This window comes from Pseudophryne corroboree, chromosome 3, assembly GCF_028390025.1.
Source record: "Pseudophryne corroboree isolate aPseCor3 chromosome 3, aPseCor3.hap2, whole genome shotgun sequence".
Lineage (NCBI taxonomy): Eukaryota > Metazoa > Chordata > Amphibia > Anura > Myobatrachidae > Pseudophryne > Pseudophryne corroboree.
Genome location: NC_086446.1, coordinates 78,329,450 through 78,356,607, shown reverse-complemented (window position 1 = coordinate 78,356,607; position 27,158 = coordinate 78,329,450). Strand labels below are relative to the sequence as shown.

The following is a 27,158-nucleotide window of genomic DNA, read 5'->3' as shown; positions in this document are numbered from 1 at the left end:
TTAGGAGGTTCCTGACTTGCTCGGATAACTCCCTGGCTTTCTCTTCCGGGAGAAACACCTTTTTCTGGACTGTGTCCAGAATCATCCCTAGGCACAGCAGACGTGTCGTCGGGATCAGCTGCGATTTTGGAATATTTAGAATCCACCCGTGCTGATTGTAGCAGTATCCGAGATAGTGCTACTCCGACCTCCAACTGTTCCCTGGACTATGCCCCTATCAGGAGATCGTCCAAGTAAGGGATAATTAAGACGCCTTTTCTTCGAAGAAGAATCATCAATTCGGCCATTACCTTGGTAAAGACCCCGGGGTGCCGTGGACAATCCAAACGGCAGCGTCTGAAACTGATAGTGACAGTTCTGCACCACGAACCTGAGGTACCCTTAGTGAGAAGGGCAAATTTGGGACATAGAGGTAAGCATCCCTGATGTCCCGGGACACTATATAGTCCCCTTCTTCCTGGTTCGTTATCACTGCTCTGAGTGACTTCATCTTAATTTGAACCTTTGTAAGTGTTCAAAAAAATTTTTTTTTTTTTTTTTTTTTAGAATAAGTCTCACCTAGCCTTCTGGCTTCAGTACCACAATATAGTGTGGAATAATACCCCTTTTCTGTAGGAGGGGTAATTTAATTGTCACCTGCTGGGAACACAGCTTGTGAATTTTTTCCCATACTACCTCCTTGTCGGAGGGAGACTTGGTAAAGCAGACTTCAGGAGCCTGCGAAGGGGAAACGTCTCGACATTCCCATCTGTACCCCCGGGATACTACTTGTAGGATCCAGGGGTCCTGTACGGTCTCAGCGCCATGCTGAGAACTTGTCAGACGCGGTGGAACGCTTCTGTTCCTGGGAATAGGCTGCCTGTTGCAGTCTTCTTCCCTTTCCTCTATCCCTGGGCAGATATGATCTTATAGGGACGAGAGGACTGAGGCTGAAAAGACGGTGTCTTTTTCTGCAGAGATGTGACTTAGGGTAAAAAACGGTGGATTTTCCAGCAGTTGCCGTGACCACCAGGTCCGATGGACCGACCCCAAACAAGTCCTCTTCCTTTATACGGCCATACTGTGCCGTTTGGAATCTGCATCACCTGACCACTGTTGTGTCCATAACATCTTCTGGCAGTTATGGACATCGCGTTTATTCATGATGCCAGAGTGCAAATATCCCTCTGTGCATCTCGCATATATAGAAATGCTCTATAGTCAATAAAATACTGTCCCTGTCAAGGGTATCAATATTTTTAGTCAGGGAATCCGACCAAGCCACCCTAGCTCTGCACATCCAGGCTGAGGCGATCGCTGGCCGCAGTATAACACCAGTATGTGTGTATATACTTTTTATTATATTTTCCAGCCTTGTCAGCTGGTCCTTGAGGACGGCCCTATCTATAGACGGTACCGCCACTTGTTTTGATAAGCGTGTGAGCGCCTTATCCACCTTAAGTGGTGTTTCCCAACGCGCCCTAACTTCTGGCGGGAAAGGGTATACCGCCCATAATTTTCTATCGGGGGGAACCCACGCATCATCACACACTTTATTTAATTTATCTGATTCAGGAAAAACTATGGTAGTTTTTTCACATCCCACATAATACCCTCTTTTGTGGTACTTGTAGTATCAGAAATACGTAACACCTCCTTCATTGCCTTTAACGTGTGGCCCTAATAAGGAATACGTTTGTTTATTCACCGTCGACACTGGATTCAGTGTCCCTGTCTGTGTCTGTGTCGACCGACTAAAGTAAACGGGCGTTTTAAAACCCTTGACGGTGTTTTTGAGACGTCTGGACCGTACTAATTGTTTGTCGGCCGTCTCATGTCGTCAACCGACCTTGCAGCGTGTTGACATTATCACGTAATTTCCTAAATAAGCCATCCATTCCGGTGTCGACTCCCTAGAGAGTGACATCACCATTACAGGCAATTGCTCCGCCTCCTCACCAACATCGTCCTCCTACCTGTCGACACACACGTACCGACACACAGCACACACACAGGGAATGCTCTGATAGAGGACAGGACCCACTAGCCCTTTGGAGCGACAGAGGGAGAGTTTGCCAGCACACACCAAAAACGCTATAATTATATAGGGACAACCTTATATAAGTGTTTTCCCTTATAGCATCTTAATATATATATAAGCATATCGCCAAATTAGTGCCCCCCCTCTCTGTTTTAACCCTGTTTCTGTAGTGCAGTGCAGGGGAGAGCCTGGGAGCCTTCCCTCCAGCCTTTCTGTGAGGGAAAATGGCGCTGTGTGCTGAGGAGATAGGCCCCGCCCCTTTTTCGGCGGCCTCGTCTCCCGCTCTTAACGGATTCTGGCAGGGGTTAAATATCTCCATATAGCCTCCGGAGGCTATATGTGAGGTATTTTTAGCCAAAATAGGTATTCATTTGCCTCCCAGGGCGCCCCCCTCCCAGCGCCCTGCACCCTCAGTGACTGCCGTGTGAAGTGTGCTGAGAGGAAAATGGCGCACAGCTGCAGTGCTGTGCGCTACCTTTAGAAGACTGAGGAGTCTTCTGCCGCCGATTCTGGACCTCTTCTTACTTCAGCATCTGCAAGGGGGCCGGCGGCAAGGCTCCGGTGACCATCCAGGCTGTACCTGTGATCGTCCCTCTGGAGCTGATGTCCAGTAGCCAAGAAGCCAATCCATCCTGCACGCAGGTGAGTTCACTTCTTCTCCCCTAAGTCCCTCGTTGCAGTGATCCTGTTGCCAGCAGGACTCACTGTAAAATAAAAAACCTAAGCTAAACTTTCCTAAGCAGCTCTTTAGGAGAGCCACCTAGATTGCACCCTTCTCGGCCGGGCACAAAATCTAACTGGCTTGGAGGAGGGTCATAGGGGGAGGAGCCAGTGCACACCACCTGATCCTAAAGCTTTACTTTTTGTGCCCTGTCTCCTGCGGAGCCGCTGTTCCCCATGGTCCTTTCAGGAACCCCAGCATCCACTAGGACGATAGAGAAAAGAATTTACTTACCGATAATTCTATTTCTCGTAGTCCGTAGTGGATGCTGGGAACTCCGTAAGGACCATGGGGAATAGCGGCTCCGCAGGAGACTGGGCACAAAAGTAAAAGCTTTATGACTAGCTGGTGTGCACTGGCTCCTCCCCCTATGACCCTCCTCCAAGCCTCAGTTAGGATACTGTGCCCGGACGAGCGTACATAATAAGGAAGGATCTTGAATCCCGGGTAAGACTCATACCAGCCACACCAATCACACCGTACAACTTGTGATCTGAACCCAGTTAACAGTATGATAAACGTAGGAGCCTCTGAAAAGATGGCTCACAACAATAAACAACCCGATTTTTGTAACAATAACTATATACAAGTATTGCAGACAATCCGCACTTGGGATGGGCGCCCAGCATCCACTACGGACTACGAGAAATAGAATTATCGGTAAGTAAATTCTTATTTTCTCTGACGTCCTAGTGGATGCTGGGAACTCCGTAAGGACCATGGGGATTATACCAAAGCTCCCAAACGGGCGGGAGAGTGCGGATGACTCTGCAGCACCGAATGAGAGAACTCCAGGTCCTCCTCAGCCAGGGTATCGAATTTGTAAAATTTAGCAAACGTGTTTGCCCCTGACCAAGTAGCTGCTCGGCAAAGTTGTAACGCCGAGACCCCTTGGGCAGCCGCCCAAGATGAGCCCACTTTCCTTGTGGAATGGGCTTTTACAGATTTTGGCTGTGGCAGGCCTGCCACAGAATGTGCAAGCTGAATTGTACTACAAATCCAACGAGCAATCGTCTGCTTAGAAGCAGGAGCACCCAGCTTGTTGGGTGCATACAGGATAAACAGCGAGTCAGATTTTCTGACTCCAGCCGTCCTGGAAACATATATTTTCAGGGCCCTGACTACGTCCAGCAACTTGGAGTCCTCCAAGTCCCTAGTAGCCACAGGTACCACAATAGGCTGGTTCATGTGAAACGCTGAAACCACCTTAGGGAGAAATTGAGGACGAGTCCTCAATTCTGCCCTGTCTGAATGAAAAATTAGGTAAGGGCTTTTATATGATAAAGCCGCCAATTCTGAGACACGCCTGGCTGAAGCCAGGGCTAACAGCATGACCACCTTCCATGTGAGATATCTTAATTCCACAGTGGTGAGTGGTTCAAACCAATGTGATTTTAGGAACCCCAAAACTACATTGAGATCCCAAGATGCCACTGGAGGCACAAAAGGAGGCTGTATATGCAGTACCCCTTTGACAAACGTCTGAACTTCAGGCACTGAAGCCAGTTCTTTCTGGAAGAAGATCAACAGGGCCGAAATTTTAACCTTAATGGACCCTAATTTTAGGCCCATAGACAGTCCTGTTTGCAGGAAATGCAGGAAACGACCCAATTGAAATTCCTCTGTAGGGGCCTTCTTGGCCTCACACCACGCAACATATTTCCGCCAAATGCGGTGATAATGTTTTGCGGTTACATCCTTCCTGGCCTTGTTCAGGGTAGGGATGACTTCATCTGGAATGCCTTTTTCCTTCAGGATCCGGCGTTCAACCGCCATGCCGTCAAACGCAGCCGCGGTAAGTCTTGGAACAGACAAGGTCCCTGCTGGAGCAGGTCCCTTCTTAGAGGTAGAGGCCACGGGTCCTCCGTGAGCATCTCTTGAAGTTCCGGGTACCAAGTCCTTCTTGGCCAATCCGGAGCCACGAGTATAGTTCTTACTCCTCTCCTTCTTATGATTCTCAGTACTTTGGGTATGAGAGGCAGAGGAGGGAACACATACACTGACTGGTACACCCACGGTGTTACCAGAGCGTCCACCGCTATTGCCTGAGGGTCCCTTGACCTGGCGCAATATCTGTCTAGTTTTTTGTTGAGATGGGACGCCATCATGTCCACCTTTGGTTTTTCCCAACGGTTTACAATCACGTGGAAGACTTCTGGGTGAAGTCCCCACTCCCCCGGGTGGAGGTCGTGTCTGCTGAGGAAGTCTGCTTCCCAGTTGTCCACTCCCGGAATGAACACTGCTGACAGTGCTATCACATGATTTTCCGCCCAGCGAAGAATTCTTGCAGCTTCTGCCATTGCCCTCCTGCTTCTTGTGCCGCCCTGTCTGTTTACATGGGCGACTGCCGTGATGTTGTCTGATTGGATCAATACCGACTGACCCTGAAGCAGAGGCCTTGCTTGACTTAGGGCATTGTAAATTGCCCTTAGTTCCAGGATATTTATGTGAAGAGACGTTTCCATGCTTGACCACAAGCCCTGGAAATTTCTTCCCTGTGTGACTGCTCCCCAGCCTCTCAGGCTGGCATCCGTGGTCACCAGAATCCAGTCCTGAATGCCGAATCTGCGGCGCTCTAGAAGATGAGCACTCTGCAACCACCACAGGAGAGACACCCTTGTCCTTGGAGATAGGGTTATCCGCTGATGCATCTGAAGATGCGATCCGGACCACTTGTCCAGCAGATCCCACTGAAAAGTTCTTGCATGGAATCTTCCGAATGGAATTGCTTCGTAAGAAGCCACCATCTTTCCCAGGACCCTTGTGCATTGATGCACTGACACTTGTCCTGGTTTTAGGAGGTTCCTGACTAGCTCGGATAACTCTCTGGCCTTCTCCTCCGGGAGAAACACCTTTTTCTGGACTGTGTCCAGAATCATCCCTAGGAACAGTAGACGTGTTGTTGGAATCAGCTGCGATTTTGGAATATTTAGAATCCACCCGTGCTGACGTAGCACTACCTGAGATAGTGCTACTCCGACCTCTAACTGTTCCCTGGACCTTGCCCTTATCAGGAGATCGTCCAAGTAAGGGATAATTAAGACGCCTTTTCTTCGAAGAAGAATCATCATTTCGGCCATTACCTTGGTAAAGACCCGTGGTGCCGTGGACAATCCAAACGGCAGCGTCTGAAACTGATAATGACAGTTTTGTACCACAAACCTGAGGTACCCTTGGTGAGAAGGGTAGATTGGGACATGGAGATAAGCATCTTTGATGTCCAGAGACACCATATAGTCCCCTTCTTCCAGGTTCGCTATCACTGCTCTGAGTGACTCCATCTTGAATTTGAACCTTTTTATGTAAGTGTTCAAGGATTTCAGATTTAAAATCGGTCTCACCGAGCCGTCCGGCTTCGGTACCACAAACAGCGTGGAATAATACCCCTTTCCCTGTTGTAGGAGGGGTACCTTGATTATCACCTGCTGGGAATACAGCTTGTGAATAGCTTCCAATACTGCCTCCCTGTCGGAGGGAGACGTTGGTAGAGCAGATTTCAGGAACCGGCGAGGGGGAGACGACTCGAACTCCAATTTGTACCCCTGTGATACTACCTGCAGGATCCAGAGGTCCACTTGCGAGTGAGCCCACTGCGCGTTGAAATTTTTGAGACGGGCCCCCACCGTGCCTGAGTCCGCTTGTAAAGCCCCAGCGTCATGCTGAAGACTTGGCAGAAGCGGGGGAGGGCTTCTGCTCCTGGGAAGAGGCTGCCTGCTGCAGTCTTTTTCCCCTTCCTCTGCCCCGGGGCAGAAATGAGTGGCCTTTTGCCCGCTTGCCCTTATGGGGACGAAAGGACTGAGTCTGAAAAGACGGTGTCTTTTTCTGCTGAGAGGTGACCTGGGGTAAAAAGGTGGATTTCCCAGCCAATGCCGTGGCCACCAGGTCCGATAGACCGACCCCAAATAACGCCTCCCCTTTATACGGCAAAACTTCCATATGCCGTTTGGAATCCGCATCACCTGACCACTGTCGTGTCCATAAACTTCTTCTGGCAGAAATGGACAGCGCACTTACTCTTGATGCCAGGGTGCAAATATCCCTCTGTGCATCTCGCATATATAGTAATGCATCCTTTAAATGCTCTATAGTCAATAATATACTGTCCCTATCCAGGGTATCAATATTTTCAGTCAGGGAATCCGACCAAGCCACTCCAGCGCTGCACATCCAGGCTGAGGCGATTGCTGGTCGTAGTATAACACCAGTATGTGTGTATATACCTTTTAGGATATTTTCCAGCTTTCTATCAGCTAGTTCCTTGAGGGCGGCCGTATCAGGAGACGGTAACGCCACTTGTTTTGATAATCGTGTGAGCGCCTTATCTACCCTAGGGGGTGTTTCCCAACGCGCCCTAACCTCTGGCGGGAAAGGGTATAATGCCAATAATTTATTAGAAATTAGCAGTTTTTTATCGGGGGAAACCCACGCTTTGTCACACACCTCATTTAATTCATCTGATTCAGGAAAAACTATGGGTAGTTTTTTCACACCCCACATAATACCCTTTTTTGTGGTACTTGTAATATCAGAAATGTTCAAAACCTCCTTCATTGCCGTGATCATGTAACGCGTGGCCCTACTGGACATTACGTTTGTCTCCTCACCGTCGACACTGGAGTCAGTATCCGTGTCTGGGTCTGTGTCGACCATCTGAGGTAACGGGCGCTTTAGAGCCCCTGACGGTGTTTGAGACGCCTGGACAGGCACTAACTGATTTGCCGGCTGTCTCATGTCGTCAACAGTTTTTTTGCAAAGTGCTGACACTGTCACGTAATTCCTTCCATACGACCATCCAGTCAGGTGTCGACTCCCTAGGGGGTGACATCACTATTACAGGCAATTGCTCCGCCTCCACATCATTTTCCTCCTCATACATGTCGACACAATCGTACCGACACACAGCACACACACAGGGAATGCTCTGATAGAGGACAGGACCCCACGAGCCCTTTGGGGAGACAGAGGGAGAGTTTGCCAGCACACACCAGAGCGCTAAATATATACAGGGATAACCTTATATAAGTGTTTCTCCCTTCTATAGCTGCTGTATTTGTATTATCTGCCAAATAGTGCCCCCCCTCTCTTGTTTTACCCTGTTTCTGTAGTGCAGGACTGCAGGGGAGAGTCAGGGAGCCGTCCTTCCAGCGGAGCTGTGAGGGAAAATGGCGCTTGTGTGCTGAGGAGATAGGCTCCGCCACCTTCACGGCGGCCTTTTCTCCCGCTTTTTTTAGGAAAACTGGCAGGGGTTAAATGCATCCATATAGCCCAGGAGCTATATGTGATGCATTTCTTTTGCCATATAAGGTTTAAAATAAGAATTTACTTACCGATAATTCTATTTCTCATAGTCCGTAGTGGATGCTGGGACTCCGTCAGGACCATGGGGAATAGCGGGCTCCGCAGGAGACAGGGCACATCTAAAAAAGCTTTTAGGTCACATGGTGCGTACTGGCTCCTCCCCCTATGACCCTCCTCCAAGCCTCAGTTAGGTACTGTGCCCGGACGAGCGTACACAATAAGGAAGGATCTTGAATCCCGGGTAAGACTCATACCAGCCACACCCATCACACCGTACAACTTGTGATCTGAACCCAGTTAACAGTATGATAACACAAACGAAGTAGCCTCTGAACAGATGGCTCACAACAACAGTAATAACCCGATTTTTGTAACAATAACTATGTACAAGCATTGCAGACAATCCGTACTTGGGATGGGCGCCCAGCATCCACTACGGACTATGAGAAATAGAATTATCGGTAAGTAAATTCTTATTTTCTCTAACGTCCTAGTGGATGCTGGGACTCCGTCAGGACCATGGGGATTATACCAAAGCTCCCAAACGGGCGGGAGAGTGCGGATGACTCTGCAGCACCGAATGAGAGAACTCCAGGTCCTCTTTAGCCAGAGTATCAAATTTGTAAAATTTTACAAACGTGTTCTCCCCTGACCACGTAGCTGCTCGGCAAAGTTGTAATGCCGAGACTCCTCGGGCAGCCGCCCAGGATGAGCCCACTTTCCTTGTGGAATGGGCCTTTACAGATTTAGGCTGTGGCAGGCCTGCCACAGAATGTGCAAGTTGGATTGTACTACATATCCAACGTGCAATCGTCTGTTTAGACGCAGGAGCACCCAACTTGTTGGGTGCATACAATGTAAACAACGAGTCAGATTTTCTGACTCCAGCTGTCCTTGATATATTTTTAATGCTCTGACAACGTCCAGTAACTTGGAGTCCTCCAAGTCGCTAGTAGCCGCAGGCACCACAATAGGCTGGTTCAAGTGAAATGCCGAAACCACCTTAGGGAGAAATTGAGGACGTGTCCTCAATTCTGCCCTGTCCGAATGGAATATCAGATATGGGCTTTTGTATGACAAAGCTGCCAACTCCGAAACTCTCCTGGCTGAAGCCAGGGCCAACAGCATGGTTACCTTCCATGTAAGGTATTTTAAATCTACCGATTTTAAAGGCTCAAACCAATGAGATTTGAGAAAATTTAGAACCACGTTCAAATCCCACGGTGCCACTGGAGGCACTATTGGGGGTTGTATATGCAGTACACCTTTGACAAAAGTTTGTACTTCAGGCACTGACGCCAATTCCTTCTGGAAGAAAATTGATAAGGCCGAAATTTGAACTTTAATGGACCCCAATTTGAGGCCCATAGACAATCCTGCTTGCAGGAAATGTAAGAATCGACCCAATTGAAATTCTTCCGTTGGAGCCTTCTTGGCCTCACACCACGCAACATATTTTCTCCAAATGCGGTGATAATGTTGTGCGGTCACTTCTTTCCTGGCTTTAATTAAAGTAGGAATAACTTCCTCAGGAATGCCCTTCTCTTTTAGAATCCGGCGTTCACCCGCCATGCCGTCAAACGCAGCCGCGGTAAGTCTTGGAACATACAAGGTCCCTGCTGAAGCAGATCCCTTCTTAGAGGTAGAGGCCACGGATCCTCCGTGAGCATCTCTTGAAGTTCCGGATACCAAGTTCTTCTTGGCCAGTCCGGAGCTACCAGTATTGTTCTTACTCCTCTTTTCCGTATAATTCTCAGTACCTTTGGTATGAGAGGCAGAGGAGGGAACACATACACTGACTGGTACACCCACGGTGTTACCAGAGCGTCCACAGCTATTGCCTGAGGGTCTCTTGACCTGGCGCAATACCTGTCCAATTTTTTGTTGAGGCGAGACGCCATCATGTCCACCTTTGGTTTTTCCCAACGGTTCACAATCATGTGGAAAACTTCTGGATGAAGTCCCCACTCTCCCGGGTGAAGGTAGTGTCTGCTGAGGAAATCTGCTTCCCAGTTGTCCACTCCCGGGATGAACACTGCTGACAGTGCTACGACATGATTCTCCGCCCAGCGCAGAATCCTTGCAGCTTCTGCCATTGCACTCCTGCTTCTCGTGCCGCCTTGTCGGTTTACGTGGGCGACTGCCGTGATGTTGTCGGACTGGATCAACACCGGCTGACCCTGAAGCAGCGATTTTGCCAGGCTTAGAGCATTGTAGATCGCTCTTAGCTCCAGTATATTTATGTGAAGAGACGTCTCCAGGTTTGACCACACGCCCTGGAAGTTTCTTCCCTTTGTGACTGCTCCCCAACCTCGTAGGCTGGCATCCGTAGTCACCAGGACCCAGTCCTGTATGCCGAATCTGCGGCCCACTAACAGATGGGCAGTCTGCAACCACCACAGGAGAGACAACCTTGTTCTCGGTGACAGTGTTATCCGCTGATGCATGTGCAGATGCGATCCGGACCATTTGTCCAGCAGATCCCACTGAAATGTTCGTGCATGGAATCTGCCGAATGGAATCGCTTCGTACGAAGCCACCATCTTTCCCAGGACTCTTGTGCATTGATGTACTGACACAGTTCCTGGTTTTAGGAGGTTCTTGACAAGTTCGGATAACTCCCTTGCTTTCTCTTCCGGGAGAAATACCTTTTTCTGAACCGTGTCCAGAATCATGCCCAGGAACAGCAGATGTGTTGTCGGGGTCAATTGAGATTTTGGAAGATTTAGAATCCACCCGTGTTGCTGAAGCACTACTTGTGTTAGCGCTACACCGACTTCCAGCTGTTCTCTGGACTTTGCCCTTATCAGGAGATCGTCCAAGTAAGGGATAATTAATACGCCTTTTCTTCGTAGAAGAACCATCATTTCGGTCATTACCTTGGTAAAGACCCGAGGGGCCGTGGACAACCCAAACGGCAGCGTTTGAAACTGATAATGACAGTCTTGTATCACGAACCTGAGATACCCTTGGTGTGAGGGGTAAATCGGGACATGTAGATAAGCATCTTTTATGTCCAAGGACACCATGAAGTCTCCTTCTTCCAGATTCGCTATCACTGCTCTGAGTGACTCCATCTTGAACTTGAATTTCTTTATGTACAGGTTCAAGGATTTCAGATTTAGAATAGGCCTTACCGAACCGTCCGGTTTCGGTACCACAAATAGTGTGGAATAATACCCCTTTCCCTGTTGTAGGAGGGGTACCTTGACTATCACCTGCTGAGAATACAGCTTGTGAATGGCTTCCAAAACCGACGTCCTTTCTGAGGGAGACGTTGGTAAAGCAGACTTTAGGAACCGGCGAGGGGGAGACCTTTTGAACTCCAGCATGTAACCCTGAGATACTATCTGCAGGACCCACGGGTCCACTTGTGAGTGAACCCATTGATTGCTGAAAATCTTGAGTCGACCCCCCACCGTTCCAGAGTCCGCTTGTAAAGCCCCAGCGTCATGCTGATGGCTTTGTAGAAGCCGGGGCGGGCTTCTGTTCCTGGGCAGGGGCTGCTTGCTGCCCTTTCTTACCCTTTCCTCTGCCTCGCGGCAGATAAGACTGTCCTTTTGGTCGCTTTTTATAGGAGCGAAAGGACTGCGGCTGAAAAGACGGTGTCTTTTTCTGTTGGGAGGGGGTCTGAGGTAAAAAAGTGGATTTGCCGGCAGTTGCCGTGGCCACCAGGTCCGAAAGACCGACCCCAAACAATTCCTCTCCTTTATATGGCAATACTTCCATATGCCTCTTGGAATCCGCATCACCTGACCACTGTCGCGTCCATAAACTTCTTCTGGCAGATATGGACATCGCGCTTACTCTTGATGCTAGAGTACAAACATCCCTCTGAGCATCTCGCATATAAAGGAAAGCATCCTTTAATTGCTCTAGAGTCAATAAAATACTGTCCCTATCCAGGGTATCAATATTTTCAGTCAGAGAATCCAACCACACTACCCCAGCACTGCACATCCAGGCTGAGGCTATTGCCGGTCGCAGTATAACACCAGTATGTGTGTATATACTCTTCAGTGTAGTTTCCAGCCTCCTATCTGCTGGATCCTTGAGGGCGGCCGTATCAGGAGACGGCAACGCCACTTGCTTTGATAAACGTGTGAGCGCCTTATCCACCCTAGGGGGTGTTTCCCAGCGCGCCCTAACCTCTGGTGGGAAAGGGTATAATGCCAATAACTTCTTGGAAATTAGCAGTTTTCTATCGGGGTTAACCCACGCTTCATCACACACGTCATTCAATTCCTCTGATTCTGGAAAAAATACAGGTAGTTTTTTCACCCCCCACATAATACCCCTTTTTGAGGTACCAGCAGTATCAGAGATCTGCAAAGCCTCCTTCATTGCCGTGATCATATAACGTGTGGCCCTATTGGAAAATACGTTTGTTTCTTCACCGTCGACACTAGATTCATCTGTGTCGGTACCCGTGTCGACTGACTGAGGTAAAGGACGTTTTACAGCCCCTGACGGTGTCTGAGACGCCTGAACCGGTACTAACTGGTTTGCCGGGCGTCTTATTTCGTCAACTGACTTTTGTAATGTGCTGACATTATCACGTAATTCCATAACTAAAGCCATCCATTCCGGTGTCGACTCCCTAGGGGGTGACATTACCATCATCGGCAATTGCTCTGCCGCCACACCAACATCGTCCTCATACATGTCGACACACACGTACCGACACACAGCAGCCACACAGGGAATGCTCTAATCGAAGACAGGACCCCCTAGCCCTTTGGGGAGACAGAGGGAGAGTTTGCCAGCACACACCAAAAGCGCTATAAATGTATATAAACAACCCTAGAAGGTGTTGTTTACTATATATGCGCTCTTAATATATAAATATCGCCAATTTATGCCCCCCTTCTCTTTGTTACCCTGTTTCTGTAGTGCAGTGCAGGGGAGAGACCTGGGAGCCTTCCTCATCAGCGGAGCTGAGCAGGAAAATGGCGCTGAGTGCTGAGGAGAATAAGCTCCGCCCCTTTTCCGGCGGGCTTTTCTCCCGGTTTTTAAGAAACTGGCCTGGGTTAAAATACATACATATAGCCTTAATGGCTATATGTGATGTATTTATTTTGCCACTAAAGGTAATTATATTGCTGCCCAGGGCGCCCCCAGCAGCGCCCTGCACCCTCCGTGACTGAGTCAGTGAGCCGTGTGACAACAATGGCGCACAGCTGCCGCGCTGTGCGCTACCTTCAAGAAGACTGAGGAGTCTTCTGCCGCCTGCTTTCCGGACCTCCGTTCTGCCGTCTCTTCAGCGTCTGTAAGGGGGATCGGCGGCGCGGCTCCGGGACGAACCCCAGGCTGACCTGTGTTCCGACTCCCTCTGGAGCTAAGTGTCCAGTAGCCTAAGACTCCAATCCATCCTGCACGCAGGTGAGTTGGAAATCTCTCCCCTAAGTCCCTCGATGCAGTGATCCTGTTGCCAGCAGGAATCACTGAGATTGAAACCTAAAAAAAAAACTTTTATAAACAGCTCTTTAGGAGAGCCACCTAGATTGCACCCTCTCGGACGGGCACAAAAACCTAACTGAGGCTTGGAGGAGGGTCATAGGGGGAGGAGCCAGTACGCACCATGTGACCTAAAAGCTTTTTTAGATGTGCCCTGTCTCCTGCGGAGCCCGCTATTCCCCATGGTCCTGACGGAGTCCCAGCATCCACTAGGACGTTAGAGAAAACGTGTTTTATTGCGTCTCAGGGCGCTCCCCCCCAGCGCCCTGCACCCTCAGTGACCGGAGTGTGAAGTGTGCTGAGAGCAATGGCGCACAGCTGCGGTGCTGTGCGCTACCTTATTGAAGACAGGAACGTCTTCTGCCGTAGATTTTTACGGACCTCTTCGCTCTTCTGGCTCTGTAAGGGGGCCGGCGGCGCGGCTCCGGGACCCATCCAAGCTGGGCCTGTGATCGTCCCTCTGGAGCTAATGTCCAGTAGCCAAGAAGCCCAATCCACTCTGCACACAGGTGAGTTCGCTTCTTCTCCCCTTAGTCCCACGATGCAGTGAGCCTGTTGCCAGCAGTACTCACTGAAAATAAAAAAACCTATTTAAACTTTTACTCTAAGCAGCTCAGGAGAGCTACCTAGCATGCACCCTTCTCGTTCGGGCACAAAAATCTAACTGAGGCTTGGAGGAGGGTCATAGGGGGAGGAGCCAGTGCACACCAGCTAGTCATAAAGCTTTTACTTTTGTGCCCAGTCTCCTGCGGAGCCGCTATTCCCCATGGTCCTTACGGAGTTCCCAGCATCCACTAGGACGTCAGAGAAATACGTGTTGGATAGAGAGAGACCACACCCCAACAAAGTCTTAGTGACGAAACGCGTTGGTCGTGGCCTGGGAAGGACGTGTTCGTTTCACTCCAGGAACATTGGTCCGTTGGCTGAGACGCTGAACTGAAATTGCACCTGCCAGTGCTGTACGGGACGAGCTGCTGCGGAGGCAGCAAAGATTCGTTTGCACACTGGTTATTTCTTACCTCGATGTATGTGAGCTTATTACTTTTTAGTAAAATCTTGTGATATCTTGACTCACTGAGTGCGCCTTCACTTTCTTATATATATATATATATATATATATATATATATATATATAACATACATATAAGCGGATTGTCCGGAACTGTCGGGTCACTAGTGACATTAATGTGTTCTAAATGTGTATGACCATGTACTGAATGCCCCCAATTGTGGATCTAACAGGAAACCTTATGGTCGACAGAAAACCCAGTAGTCGTCAACAGCAGGGAGTAGTAACCAGGCAAAATAACATTCTTGCGACCCTGAGGGGTCCGAGGAGAGTATACATAAATAATTTTAATAACACTCCCCCACACATACTACCATGTCTGTGCTTGAGCTACAGGCCCATGGAACCGTACCATACATATAAAGGCATAAGACAGTTACAGCATGTTAATTTACACCCAGTAATAACAGTTGGTGCCGACAGGGTCACCCACATACGACTGTGTCTCCCATACAGTGTATACTTTTGACAAGCATACAACTACAGACCTGTTGACTCTGCATCTACTGTATCAAGTACCAACAGACGTCGGCTAAGCCGACAGCGATCCTCATAGCTGTTTGTGACAGAACACTCACGCATGTCGACACATGTGGACTATAGTGGGTATATCTGACAGGGAACACACAGAGAAATATGCACAACAATGATTACATGCCCATTTCTAAACAATAGTGCTATATTTCCCTCAATATAACACTAAAAGACTGTGCCCCCCCCCTCGTTTGCACTGCACACATTTTTTGGCGGGGACAGAGAGAAAATGGCGCTGAACACTGTTGTGAGGGCTAAGCCCCGCCCCTTTTTGGCGCGCTTCAGCCCCGTTATAATATAGTTTTTTATGCAGGCAGGGGACCGTATATAGTGTCTACGCCCTATATACCCACTGAAATAATATATATATTGCTGTCCAGGGTGCCCTCCCCTGCACCTTGCACACATGTAAAACCGTTGGTATGTGGGAGCAATGGTGCGCAGCGCGACCACTGCTTTATACTGGCATGGGTATCGTACACAGTGCCCGGGGCCCGAATATGCTTTCATGCCAGTCTAAACGAGACCCTCAATAACTGCTGCCCAGGGCGCTCCCCCCCAGCGCCCTGCACCCTGTGAGTGCCGTTGGTTTGTGGGAGCTGCGCTTACCTCCGTTACTGAAGTCTTCTGCCGTCTGTTCTTCTCATACTCACCCGGCTTCTTTCTTCTGGCTTCTGTGAGGGGGGTGACTGCGCGGCTCCGTGAACAAGCAGCTAGGCGCACCAAGTGATCGAACCCTCTGGAGCTAATGGTGTCCAGTAGCCTAAGAAGCAGAGCCTTTGAACTAAGAAGAAGTAGGTCTGACTTCTCTCCCCTCAGTCCCACGATGCAGGGAGCCTGTAACCAGCAGGTCTCCCTGAAAATAAAAAACCTAACAATAAAAAGTCTTTAGAGAAACTCTGTAGAGCTCCCCTAGTGTGTGTCCAGTCACTCCTGGGCACAGAGTCTAACTGAGGTCTGGAGGAGGGGCATAGAGGGAGGAGCCAGTTCACACCCATTAAAAGTCTTATAGTGTGCCCATGTCTCCTGCGGATCCCGTCTATACCCCATGGTCCTTACGGAGTCCCCAGCATCCTCTAGGACGTAGGAGAAATATGTTTTTCTAAGTTAGATAAATTATTCTTAAATGTTGCCAAGTGTAGTGTTTAATCACATGTAAGAGAGAACAAGGTCTGGGTTAAAAAATTTAATGTATGCATATGTATGACAATATAACATCAAGTACACACTTGTTAAATGTATTCATGCTTTTTTTATCATTTTAATTAATAAAAGGATATTCACAGTAGAGCTGCTCCCTATTGAGTGTCTATCATGAGTGAAGTCTCTGATGTTTAACAAGATTTGATTTCTGGGCAAAACATTTCCCACACTCAGAACACGAAAATGGTTTCTCACCTGTGTGAGTTCTCTGATGTAATACAAGTCCTGAATCATTTTGAAAACATTTCTCACACTCAGAACACGGAAATAGTTTCTCACCTGTGTGAGTTTGCTGATGAGAAGCAAGTCCTGATTTCTGTGTAAAACATTTCCCACACTCAGAACATGAAAATTTCTTCTCACCTGTATGAGTTTCTTGATGTGATACAAGACAAACTTTACTTCTAAAACATTTCCCACACTCAGAACACAGAAATGGTTTCTCACCTGTGTGAGTTCTCTGATGTATTACAAGTCCTGATTTATTTTGAAAACATTTCCCACACTCAGAACACGGAAATGGTTTCTCACCTGTGTGAGTTAGCTGATGAGAAGTAAGTCCTGATTTCTGTGTAAAACATTTCCCACACTCAGAACATGAAAATTGCTTCTCACCTGTGTGGGTTTTTTGATGTGTTACAAGACGAACTTTACTTATAAAACATTTCCCACACTCGGAACACAGAAATGGTTTCTCACCTGTGTGAGTTCTCTGATGTAAAACAAGTTTTGATTTACTTTTAAAACATTTCCCACACTCCGAACACGGAAATGGGTTCTCGCCTGTGTGAGTTAGCCGATGATAAGCAAGTCCTGATTTCTGTGTAAAACATTTCCCACACTCAGAACATGAAAATGGCTTCTCACCCGTGTGGATTTTCTGATGTGCTACAAGTTGCCCTTTGCCTCTAAAAGATTTCCCGCACTGAGAACACACAAACGGCTTCACCCCTGTGTGAACCATCTGATGTTTTTCAAAATTGTACTGATATAAAAAACATTTGCCACATTCAGAACACTGATAGACTGAATCCCGTCTATGACTTGTACAATGTGTAACATTGCCCAAATTACCAGAACTTTCATCAAGGTGAGACTGACTTGGTGAAGCATCTGCACTGTGAAGTTCTGGCTGTGTATTTAAGATCATAGTAGTTTCTCCTGTAAAATCTTGTGTAATGTCGCTAACTTCTATTTTAAAATCTGAAGACAAACGGGGATGTCCCTCCAAGGTATTCCTGCTTGTGCGTCCATCTGTTAGTAATAAAAATTCACATTGAGGACATTTTATTATTAAATGAGTAAATATCAATATGCAAACTACAAACACTTTAGTTCAATCATATATACACTATATGGACACAAGTATGTGGCCACACCTGCTAATTATTAAATTCAGTTGTTTCAATCAGACCCGTTGCCACAGGTGTATAAAAGCAAGAACCTAGCCATGCAGTCTCCATTTGCAAAGATTTGTGATATAAAATGGGTCGTTCCGAAGTGACTTAAAGCGTGGTACTGTGATAGGATGCCACCTATGCAATAAGATGGTTCATAAAATTTCATCCCTGCTGGATATTCCATGGTCAATTGTAAGTAGTGTTCACTCTAGGCTGTTTTAGCAGGGCGCCGCGCCCTGCCCGTTTTTTAACAGGCAAAACCCGCCCTGCCCCTTTTGCGGCGCCCTGCTAGAACAGCCGCCCGCTCCCTGCCCTCCCGGCGTGTATAGATGCCGTGCGCATGCGCGCGGCATCCATTCACGCATTGGGAGAGGGCTGGGGGAAGCCCAGCACCGACGGAGGTGCTGGGCACGCCCCCAACAGTGACGTCGCCGGCCACAGACGCTCTCTATAGTAGCGTCTGTGGGCCGCACCGCCCCCTAAAATGACGGAGGCGTGGCCACGCCCCCTAGTTTGTGTGGCCACGCCCCCATTTCGGGCGCGCGCACATGTGCCCCCCTGAGTCCGGCGCCCTGCCCCATTTCACTCCTAGAGTGAACACTAGTAAGTGATATTATTAGAAAGTGGAAGCATATAGGAACAGCAACTCAGCCACAGAGCGGAAGACCACATAAAATCACAGAGTGGGGTCAACGACTGCTAAGGTGCCTGGTGCGTAAGAGTCATCAACGCTCTGCTGATTTCATAACTGAAGAGTTCCGAACGTTCACTGGCATTAAAGTAAGAAAAACTCTGCGGTGGAATAGGTCTCCACGGCCGAGCAGCTGCATGCACGCCTCACATCATCAAGTCCAATGCCAAGTGTCGGATGGAGTGTTGTAAAGCACACCAACACTGGACTGTGGAGCAGTTGTAACATGTTCTGTGGAGTGACTAATTGCACTTCTCTGATTGGCAGTCAGATGGGTGAGTCTGGGTTTGGGGGATGCCGGGAGAATGTTACATGCTTGACTGATTTATGCCAACTGTGAAGTATGGTGAAGGGATAATGGTATGGGGATGTTTTTCAGGGTTTGGGCTAAGCCCCTTATCTCCAGTGAAGGGCAATCATAATGCTTCAGCATACCAAAACATTTTGGACAATGCTATGCTTCCAACTTTGTGGCAACAGTTTGAGGCAGGCCATTTTCTATTCCAACAAGGCCCAAGTGCACAAAGCAAGGACTACAAAGACATGGTTTGATGAGTTCTGTGTGGAAGACCTTGACTGGCCCGCACAGAGGGGGTAATTGTTTCTGTGCAGGGTAAATACTGGCTGCATTATTTTTACACTGCAAATTAGATTGCAGATTGAACACACCACACCCAAATCTAACTCTCTCTGCACATGTTACATCTGCCTCCCCTGCGGTGCACATGGTTTTGCCCAACTGCTAAAAATTTTCCTGCTGCGATCAACTTGGAAATACCCCCAGAGCCCTGACCTAAATGCCATCGAGCACCTTTGGGATGAACTGGAAGGGAGTTTGAATCCAGGCCTTCTCGTCCAACATCAGTGCCTTACCTCATGGGCACAAATTCCCACAGAAACACCACAAAATCGTGTGGAAAGCCTACCAAGAAGAGTAGACGCTGTTATAGCTGCAAAAGGGGGACCAACTTTATATTAAAGCATATGTATTTGTATACAATGAAATTAGTCCCTGTTGATGTGTGTGTGTGTGTGTGTGTATATGTATATATATATATATATATATACACACACACACACACACCAAATATGACCTTTGCTCCAAAATATTAACTTTGATTAGATTACCGAGCACACTGTATAGACCCAGCAACAGTGACATGCAGATGGCACAGCTACATGGGGCAACTCCAACATGGAGACTAGGGGCCTAATTCTGAGTCCGACGGATCTCTGTGCATGGGGCACAAATGGCGGGTTTCAGACAGGATCTATTATATAGGGCGTCTTGGGAGTGTGTTGTGGGTGGTGACAATGTGGTCACATGGAACCATACTAACTTGTGGGAGTGTCATGGGCATGTATGTGAAGCTCCGGGTGATTTGAGGAAGGCACATCTGTTGGTTTGTTATCATTTGGGCAATAAAGATATGTCCAATTTCAGACGATTATCTCAAAAAATCTGAAAAATGTGTTAAATTATGTGAGTCGGGTGTGTAAATGATGTTGGACAGGTATGTGGGGGGGGGTGTAAATGATGTGGAACAGGTATGTGGGGCTGTAAATGATGTGGGACAGGTACGTGGGGCTGTAAATGATGTGGGACAGGTACGTGGGGCTGTAAATGATGTGGGACAGGTACGTGGGGGTGTAAATAATGTGGGGCAGGTATGTGGGGGGTGTAAATGATGTGAGGCAGGTATGTGGGGGGGTGTAAATGATGTGAGGCAGGTATGTGGGGCTGTAAATGATGTGGGACAGGTACGTGGGGGTGTAAATGATGTGGGACAGGTACGTGGGGGTGTAAATAATGTGGGGCAGGTATGTGGGGGGTGTAAATGATGTGAGGCAGGTATGTGGGGGGGTGTAAATGATGTGAGGCAGGTATGTGGGGGGGGGTGTAAATGATGTGGGGCATGTATGTGGGGGGGGTGTAAATGGTGTGGGGCAGGTATGTGGGAGGTGTAAATGATGTGGGGCAGGTATGTGGGGGGGTGTAAATGATGTGGGGCAGGTATGAGAGAGGTGTAAATGATGTGGGGCAGGTATGTGGGAGGTGTAAATGATGTGGGGCAGGTATGAGAGAGGTGTAAATGATGTGGGGCAGGTATGTGGGAGGTGTAAATGACGTGAGGCAGGTATATGGTGGGGTGTAAAAATGATGTGGGGCAGGTATGTGGAGGTGTAAATGATGTGGGGCAGGTATGTGGGAGGTGTAAATTATATGGGGCAGGTATGTGGAGGTGTAAATGATGTGGGGCAGGTATGTGGGAGGTGTAAATGATGTGGGGCAGGTAGGTGGAGGTGTAAATGATGTGGGGCAGGTAGGTGGAGGTGTAAATGATGTGGGGCAGGTATGTGGTGGGGTGTAAATGATGTGGGGTGTAAATGATGTGGGGCAGGTATGTAGAGGTGTAAATGATGTGGGGCAGGTAGGTGGAGGTGTAAATGATGTGGGGCAGGTATGTGGTGGGGTGTAAATGATGTGGGGCAGGTATGTAGAGGTGTAAATTATGTGGGGCAGGTATGTGGTGGGAGTAAATGATGTGTGACAGGTGCGTGGGGGTGTAAATGAACAAGTACAAGTTCTGTTGTGCTTCATATACAGACTCATTAGCACACAGATATACAAGTGTCACATATCAAATTAACCATTTAACTGTTGTTGCTGCTTTTTTTTTTATATGAGTGAATTCGGTGACCAACATGCATTTAAACTTATCCAAAATGAGTTTATAAAAAATAAATTTTGTAAAAAAAAAAAAAATTCAAGATTTTTTAAACATTAGAACATTGGTTTACCACCAATGTAACATCAGAGAAACATTGCAACCATCATAATTCAAGGGGGGCTGCTTGATCACTGCTGGCAACAGTGATGGGGACGGGAGTGCAGAGCCGTGGCCTTAGTTTTTGTTCTGATACTGGCAGGAGGGGGTGACGCTGGGCTGCCTGCTCAATAACTGCTGGCTACAGTGATCAGAACAGAGGCAGGAGGCGGGATGGAAGGCAGAGCCGTGGCTACTTTATTTCACTGATACTTGATCACTACACAGTGATCGGTACAGATGGAGGGAGGGTTTCAGTCTTATTTGTTTTGCAGCTGCCGGGTGGGGTGGTGCCAAAGGGCTGCTGTCCACAGTGATCGGGATACACTGGGGGCTGAACTGTAGGTGAAGGAGGGCTGGCAGGCTGAGACTGGCAGCTGGCGGAAGAATAACTTATAGCAGCTGCCCAGTGGGAGTTTCTGACTCGTCACATCAGATGCAGCCATGTTAGGAAAGCGGTTAATCAGCACAGTCACCTGGTGTGGCCTAGTCGCATCGTGACTAGGCTCCTTTGCGCTAATGTACTTCTTTCCTATCCTAGGCCTCAAACGGTTTCACAGCTACGCAGGCCAAGAACTGTCAGAATGAGCATTCCTCAGCTGGGACTTCTACACTGACGTGGGTAATGTCTCAGTTTGTAGACAGCCTTGCTCCCAAGTCAGCTCCCCAAGTAGGAATGACCCCATGCACGCCTGCAATCAGTATCTTCTGACGCAGGTTAGGTACAGGGGCAGTACAGATTGCTGCCTCACAGCACTGGGGTCATGGGTTCAGTTCCCACCGCCACATCCACGGTTCCTGTACACCACTGCACAGGGTACTTGACAGTGCTGACAATTGTAAAAAGCCGGGGTACTGTGCCTGTGTTCAAGGATGGGTATTATTTATGGTCCTAGCTGTGTGGAGTTTATATAGTCCTCCCACAAATCAAAAATATAATGGCTTAACAGTCTTTCGCTTCAATGTAGCGTGACAGCTTCAGTGCCAGACTATTCTGCATCCCTAATGGACGTCGACACTAGTCAGGGCAGTAGGAGCAGTGCTCCAGATTGAGTATTCCAAGTGACAGAGTGGTTCAGTTCCACCCTCTGGAGGCCAGGAATCTTCTTGACACAATAATCCACTTTATTGCATTTACAAGAGTAATCACATGAACTCAGCCTAGCAAGTACTACCACCTAGAGTTTGATCTATAGGAGAGTTCCCACCTCTGGTGGACGCTCAAGAAGGTGCGTCTAGTGATATCTTTGTCCTCCCGATTCCCGACACACACCTTATTCTAATATGAACTATTACTCGCCCACCCCTTGGGTCTGCCTTGGTAGCTAGGGCCAAGGGCAGCTGGCCGGTACAAAACTGACTCAAGAGCCCGGATAGTTGTTGCTAAAGAATTCAAATTTTAATCTGAGGGTCCAGGGCTCAGGTCCCTGTTCAGGTGTTTGCCTTTGCTTTTCTCAGGATCTACAGCAAGGAGTTATTATCCTACCTCAGGGAGACCAGGGGTTTTATCCTCCACGGTGTCAGAATCAGTAGTAGTGGCCAGAAGGGCCTTCTCGGTTATGTTCGTGGCGGGATGTAGTTATGTGACCGGCAGTCAGGAAACCGCCAGTCACATTACCTCCCACTAAATCCCGCCCGCTCTAGATCCCGTCAGTCGGCATGCAGACCAGGAGGGACTATTCCCACTCGGTGTCCACGACACCTATAGAGTGGGAATAGAACCTGTGATGGTCGGTAGTCAGGATGCTGACCACCGGGATACCTGGCGCCGGTAACCCGATACACACCCGTTCCTGGTGGGTTAAAGCTAATTTTAAAGATGCCAGGATACCCTATTTGGACCAGAGTTGGAGATAGTTACCTTTTTTGACACCCAGATCAGCATTCTTCCTTTGGCTGCATCCTTTAAAGCCAAAGGAGCTGTATGGACTGTGTAATGATTAACATTACTTTCTCAGAACACTTAGGTCATGGGTTTGGTTCCCATCACGACCCAAATTGTGTGGCCTTTCAGTCTTTTTATCACAGAGGATCAAAGGTCAGGCATCCTCTTGGTACCAGGGGCTCCCTCTGTACATTGAAACTCAGGGTGCACAGTCCTGGTCTACAGATAACCAGTTCAACTGAGGAAGCCGCTGAGGTTACTAAGAGGCGGAGAAACGCGTTTTCGTGGTGACTGGGCCTGGGACGATCACCTCCACACACTTGTTGTCATGTACCAGCTTGTATTCATTCAATAGAATCCAGTGTATTTGCAATACGGCTAACCACCAGCAGAGGGAGCCCGAACACTGTGAATGATCCCAGCTACAACATACGGAACTCCAGATAGTCTGCACTTTGGGTCAAGCACCAGCAGAGGGAGCCGGATCATGGGATCAATATAAGCAAAATAATATTTGGAGGTGACGCAATTGCAAACTTTATACGATAATTACCAGTTTATTTTATCAGATGTGTGCACACATTTTAAACAGGAACTAAACTAAGTTTGGGACTTGTGAAGAACGTTTTCAAACAGCACCCAGTTGTTCTTTATTATAGTCCAGTGGATAATACAAGTAACAGCCAAATCGACTGGATCCAAATAAGATCAGCCTCTAATTATAGTATAATTAAATAAGTCTCTTATGTACTCTTTGATTAATGGCATATGTGGCAGTACGGATGGTGTAATGGTTAGCATTACTGCCTCACAGCACTGAGGTCATGGGTTCGATTCCCACCATGGCCCTAACTGTGCGGAGTTTGTATATTCTCCCGTACTTGCGTGGGTTTCCTCCGGGTACTCTGGTTTCCTCCCACAATCCAAAAATATACTGGTAGGTTAATTGGCTCCCAACAAAATTAACACTAGTATGAATGTGTCTGTGTACATGTGGTAGGGAATATAGAATGTAAGCTCCACTGGGGCAGGGACTGATGTGAATGGGCAAATATTCTCTGTACAGCGCTGCGGAATATGTGCGCGCTATATAAATAACTGGTAATAATAATAAATAAATATGTTGAATATACATAAAGTCTAAACATATATGTGATGTATGAATTATAAGTTTTTGTATGAATTAAAATCATGTTCATTATGTATTGATCAAATTTAGTATATGCTGCAGCATTATATGAGTTTCTTTTTTAATAAAAAAAATCTTTTACTGTATACATATCTGAAGTTTTTTACATTTTAATACTGAATTGTCTCCTTTAATTGGTGCAGGCAGCACTCCGTTTTTTTTGCAGGGATTTATTGCCCTGCAATTAGTGTGTTTTTTTCCCCCCCAGGCAGGTTGTTTAATCTGCCATGTGACATGCTGCCCTCGGGGGACCCCAGGGAAGAAGGCAGACTTCTGTCTTTCCCCCTGCTTTCATCAAACACCACACTGGACACTTGGTAAGTGTCCTCCTCAGTTCTTCTCTATGGGATTTCCAGATCTCGAAAGGGACAGAAACGCTAAGGGAGTCCATTCACAGCCTTTTTTCTTGTTCAACAACTGGATAGGTCATACTGTCCTATCCTCATTATCAATGTGTTGAACGAGCATCTACAATTCTCGGGGTAAAGTGTGGGGATGCCATGAAGTCTCCCCGGCTCTTACCAAGGAACCGGGGGAACTTCATGGCATCCCTACACTTTAAGGATGCATATCTATGCATTGCTATCTGTACCAGCATCAATGATTCCTCAGATTTACATACGGTCCAATTATTAGCACTTTCGAACTTTACAGTTGGTATGTTAAGAGTACCGCAGGTGTTCACCAGGACTATGGCGGTCATAGCAACTACTTTGCTGGAGAAGGTTGCATGGATGCTCTACTGGATTTTTACCCCCAACGACGACTACTCCCGCTGGACAGGATTTGGGCCCTGCAATCCAAGATCCATGAGTTCATCGCAGGGTGCCCATCCACGCTTGCCTGCAAATTTGGAATCCATGGTAATTACTTTCCACAAGAGTATGCGTCTTCGGCTATTGTAGGGTCTGGCCAGGTAGCATTTGTTCGCCACTCCCTCTTGTGTGACCAGGGTTGCCCATTTTAGATCCAGACCTGGGTCCTGATCACCACTGAAGCAAGTCTTAAGGAGAGGGGGGGGGGGGGAGATTTAGGAGATCTACCTACATTAAGGCCTTGGTACTTATAATGGTCTACAGACCAGACCACTTCCATTAGCTGTCCATTCCTCCAGAGTCGTCCATTTAGGATACATGTCAGATACCGCTCACAGCCAAGGCGCCTATTTCTGTTAGGCAGAGGGTCATCTATCTGCTTTGCCGGCGGTGTTTATTCCTAGTAAAAGAACTCTCAGTCGCCAGGACATGCATTCCGGTAAGTGGGCCCTGCATCCAAGTGTGTTTTAGCTTCTGGCTCGCTGTTAGTGTCCCTGGACATAGTTATGATTGCGCCTCCACTCAATCACCAGCTGCTGAGATACTGCTCCCACACAGGGATCCCGCAGTCTTTCTACCAGACGCTGTGGCAATTCTGTGGACGTTTCCACTCATCTACGTCGTCTCTTCATTCTAAAGCATTCCCCAGATTCTCCACAAGTTCCTGCAGATAGGTCACATGATGATCTTGGTAGACCTACATTGACCACAATAAGTGAGCTGTACTGTTCTTCGAGTTCTCTACCTTGAGGTCTGCCTCTATGACTGAATCGCCAGTCTCCAGGCCCCTGCCTTCATCTGGATCGGGCCCATCTAATTTTGACAAGGTGGCTCTGGTGACATCCATCTTAGGAGTAAAGGATTTTATCTAGGATGAACATTATGATCGTGCTCAAAGCTATGAAAATGTCTTTGACCATAATTTATCACGGCTTTTTGCGGACTAACTTTGCATGCTGTTCCCCAAAAGAATCAGACCGCGGTCATCATGAGTCTCACGACTCCATGCACTTCTCCAGGCAGGACTCTATCTAGGTTTGGGGTTGCACTCTAGTCCTTTAGCTAGCATTCAGGTCTCCGATCGGTCCATATTCTCCAACACCAGCTTGCTCTGGTGTCCTAATCTTCCTGGCTCCAGTGGCTCTGTGGGAACTGTTTTTTAGCTCACCGGGTCCTCCAATGTACTCCTCTTGGAACCTAGACTGAGTGGAGCTTAGATAACGCGCATGGAAGACAGTTTCTTTCTTGCCATGTCAGCTGGAAGAGTTTTGCATTTAAGCACCTTGTCCCGGCACTCTCCTCTTCTTTTTCATATAGATCAGATGGTCCTTCGCAATTGCTTGGGTTGCTTACCCAGGGTGGTCTCCAGATTGTACATCAACTAGGCGGTCGTGGTTCTGTCTTCTCTGGATGATATGCGGGCTCTCCACATTTCCATGGTCAGAACATAAAATGTCCACAGATTTGATTCACGCTTCATTTTCAATGATTTCACAAGTGGGGCTGGCCGGCTTCAAAACAGTACTTGGCCAGATAGTTCCGTCTGACTATCCGTCAGGTCTATTGGCGACGGATCATCCTTCTCTGACTGGGGCGGCACCTCATTCCACCCGGTTAGTCAGAGGTTCTTGGGCAGCTCAGCGTGGGGCCTCTGCAAAGTAGCTTTGCAAGAGGGCCACGTGGTCTTCTGCCCATACATTTCTTATATTTCATGCATCAGAGACCTTGCATTGGATGACACCACCTTCGGGTATAGGATTCTTAACGCAGTCCAGGAGCATCCCCGCCTTTGAGAGGACAGCTTTAGGATTTTGCAGCGTAATGAATCCTGTGCCCCCTAGTGGACAAGAAAGAAAATATGATTTATGGTCTTACCTGGTTAAAACCTTTTGAGTCCATAGGGGGCACAGGATGCCCTCCCTGACGCACCTGACTTGCAGGACTTTGTTCCTGTTTTAGCTGATGTGTAGCCATCTTCATGCGAGTGTGTCTTTGTGGGATAGTCTTCCTTCTCCACATTTTTCTCCTCGCTCCTGCAGTGGGCTTCC

General features: G+C 47.9%; 1 protein-coding gene across 2 annotated transcripts in view; it reads right to left on the bottom strand.

Annotated features, from left to right (window-relative positions):
- Positions 1-16,254: 16,254 nt before the first annotated feature.
- Positions 16,255-27,158, bottom strand: part of LOC135054798 (zinc finger protein OZF-like) — a 96,244-nt gene continuing 85,340 nt past the window's right edge. Inside the window, exon 5 of one of the 2 annotated variants that reach the window (XM_063958136.1) lies at positions 16,255-17,556. In XM_063958136.1, coding sequence (XP_063814206.1) covers positions 16,412-17,556 — 1,145 coding nt within the window. In that variant the 3' untranslated portion in view covers positions 16,255-16,411. The remainder of the gene's footprint in view (positions 17,557-27,158) is intronic. The other variant, XM_063958135.1, reaches the window with a different exon arrangement.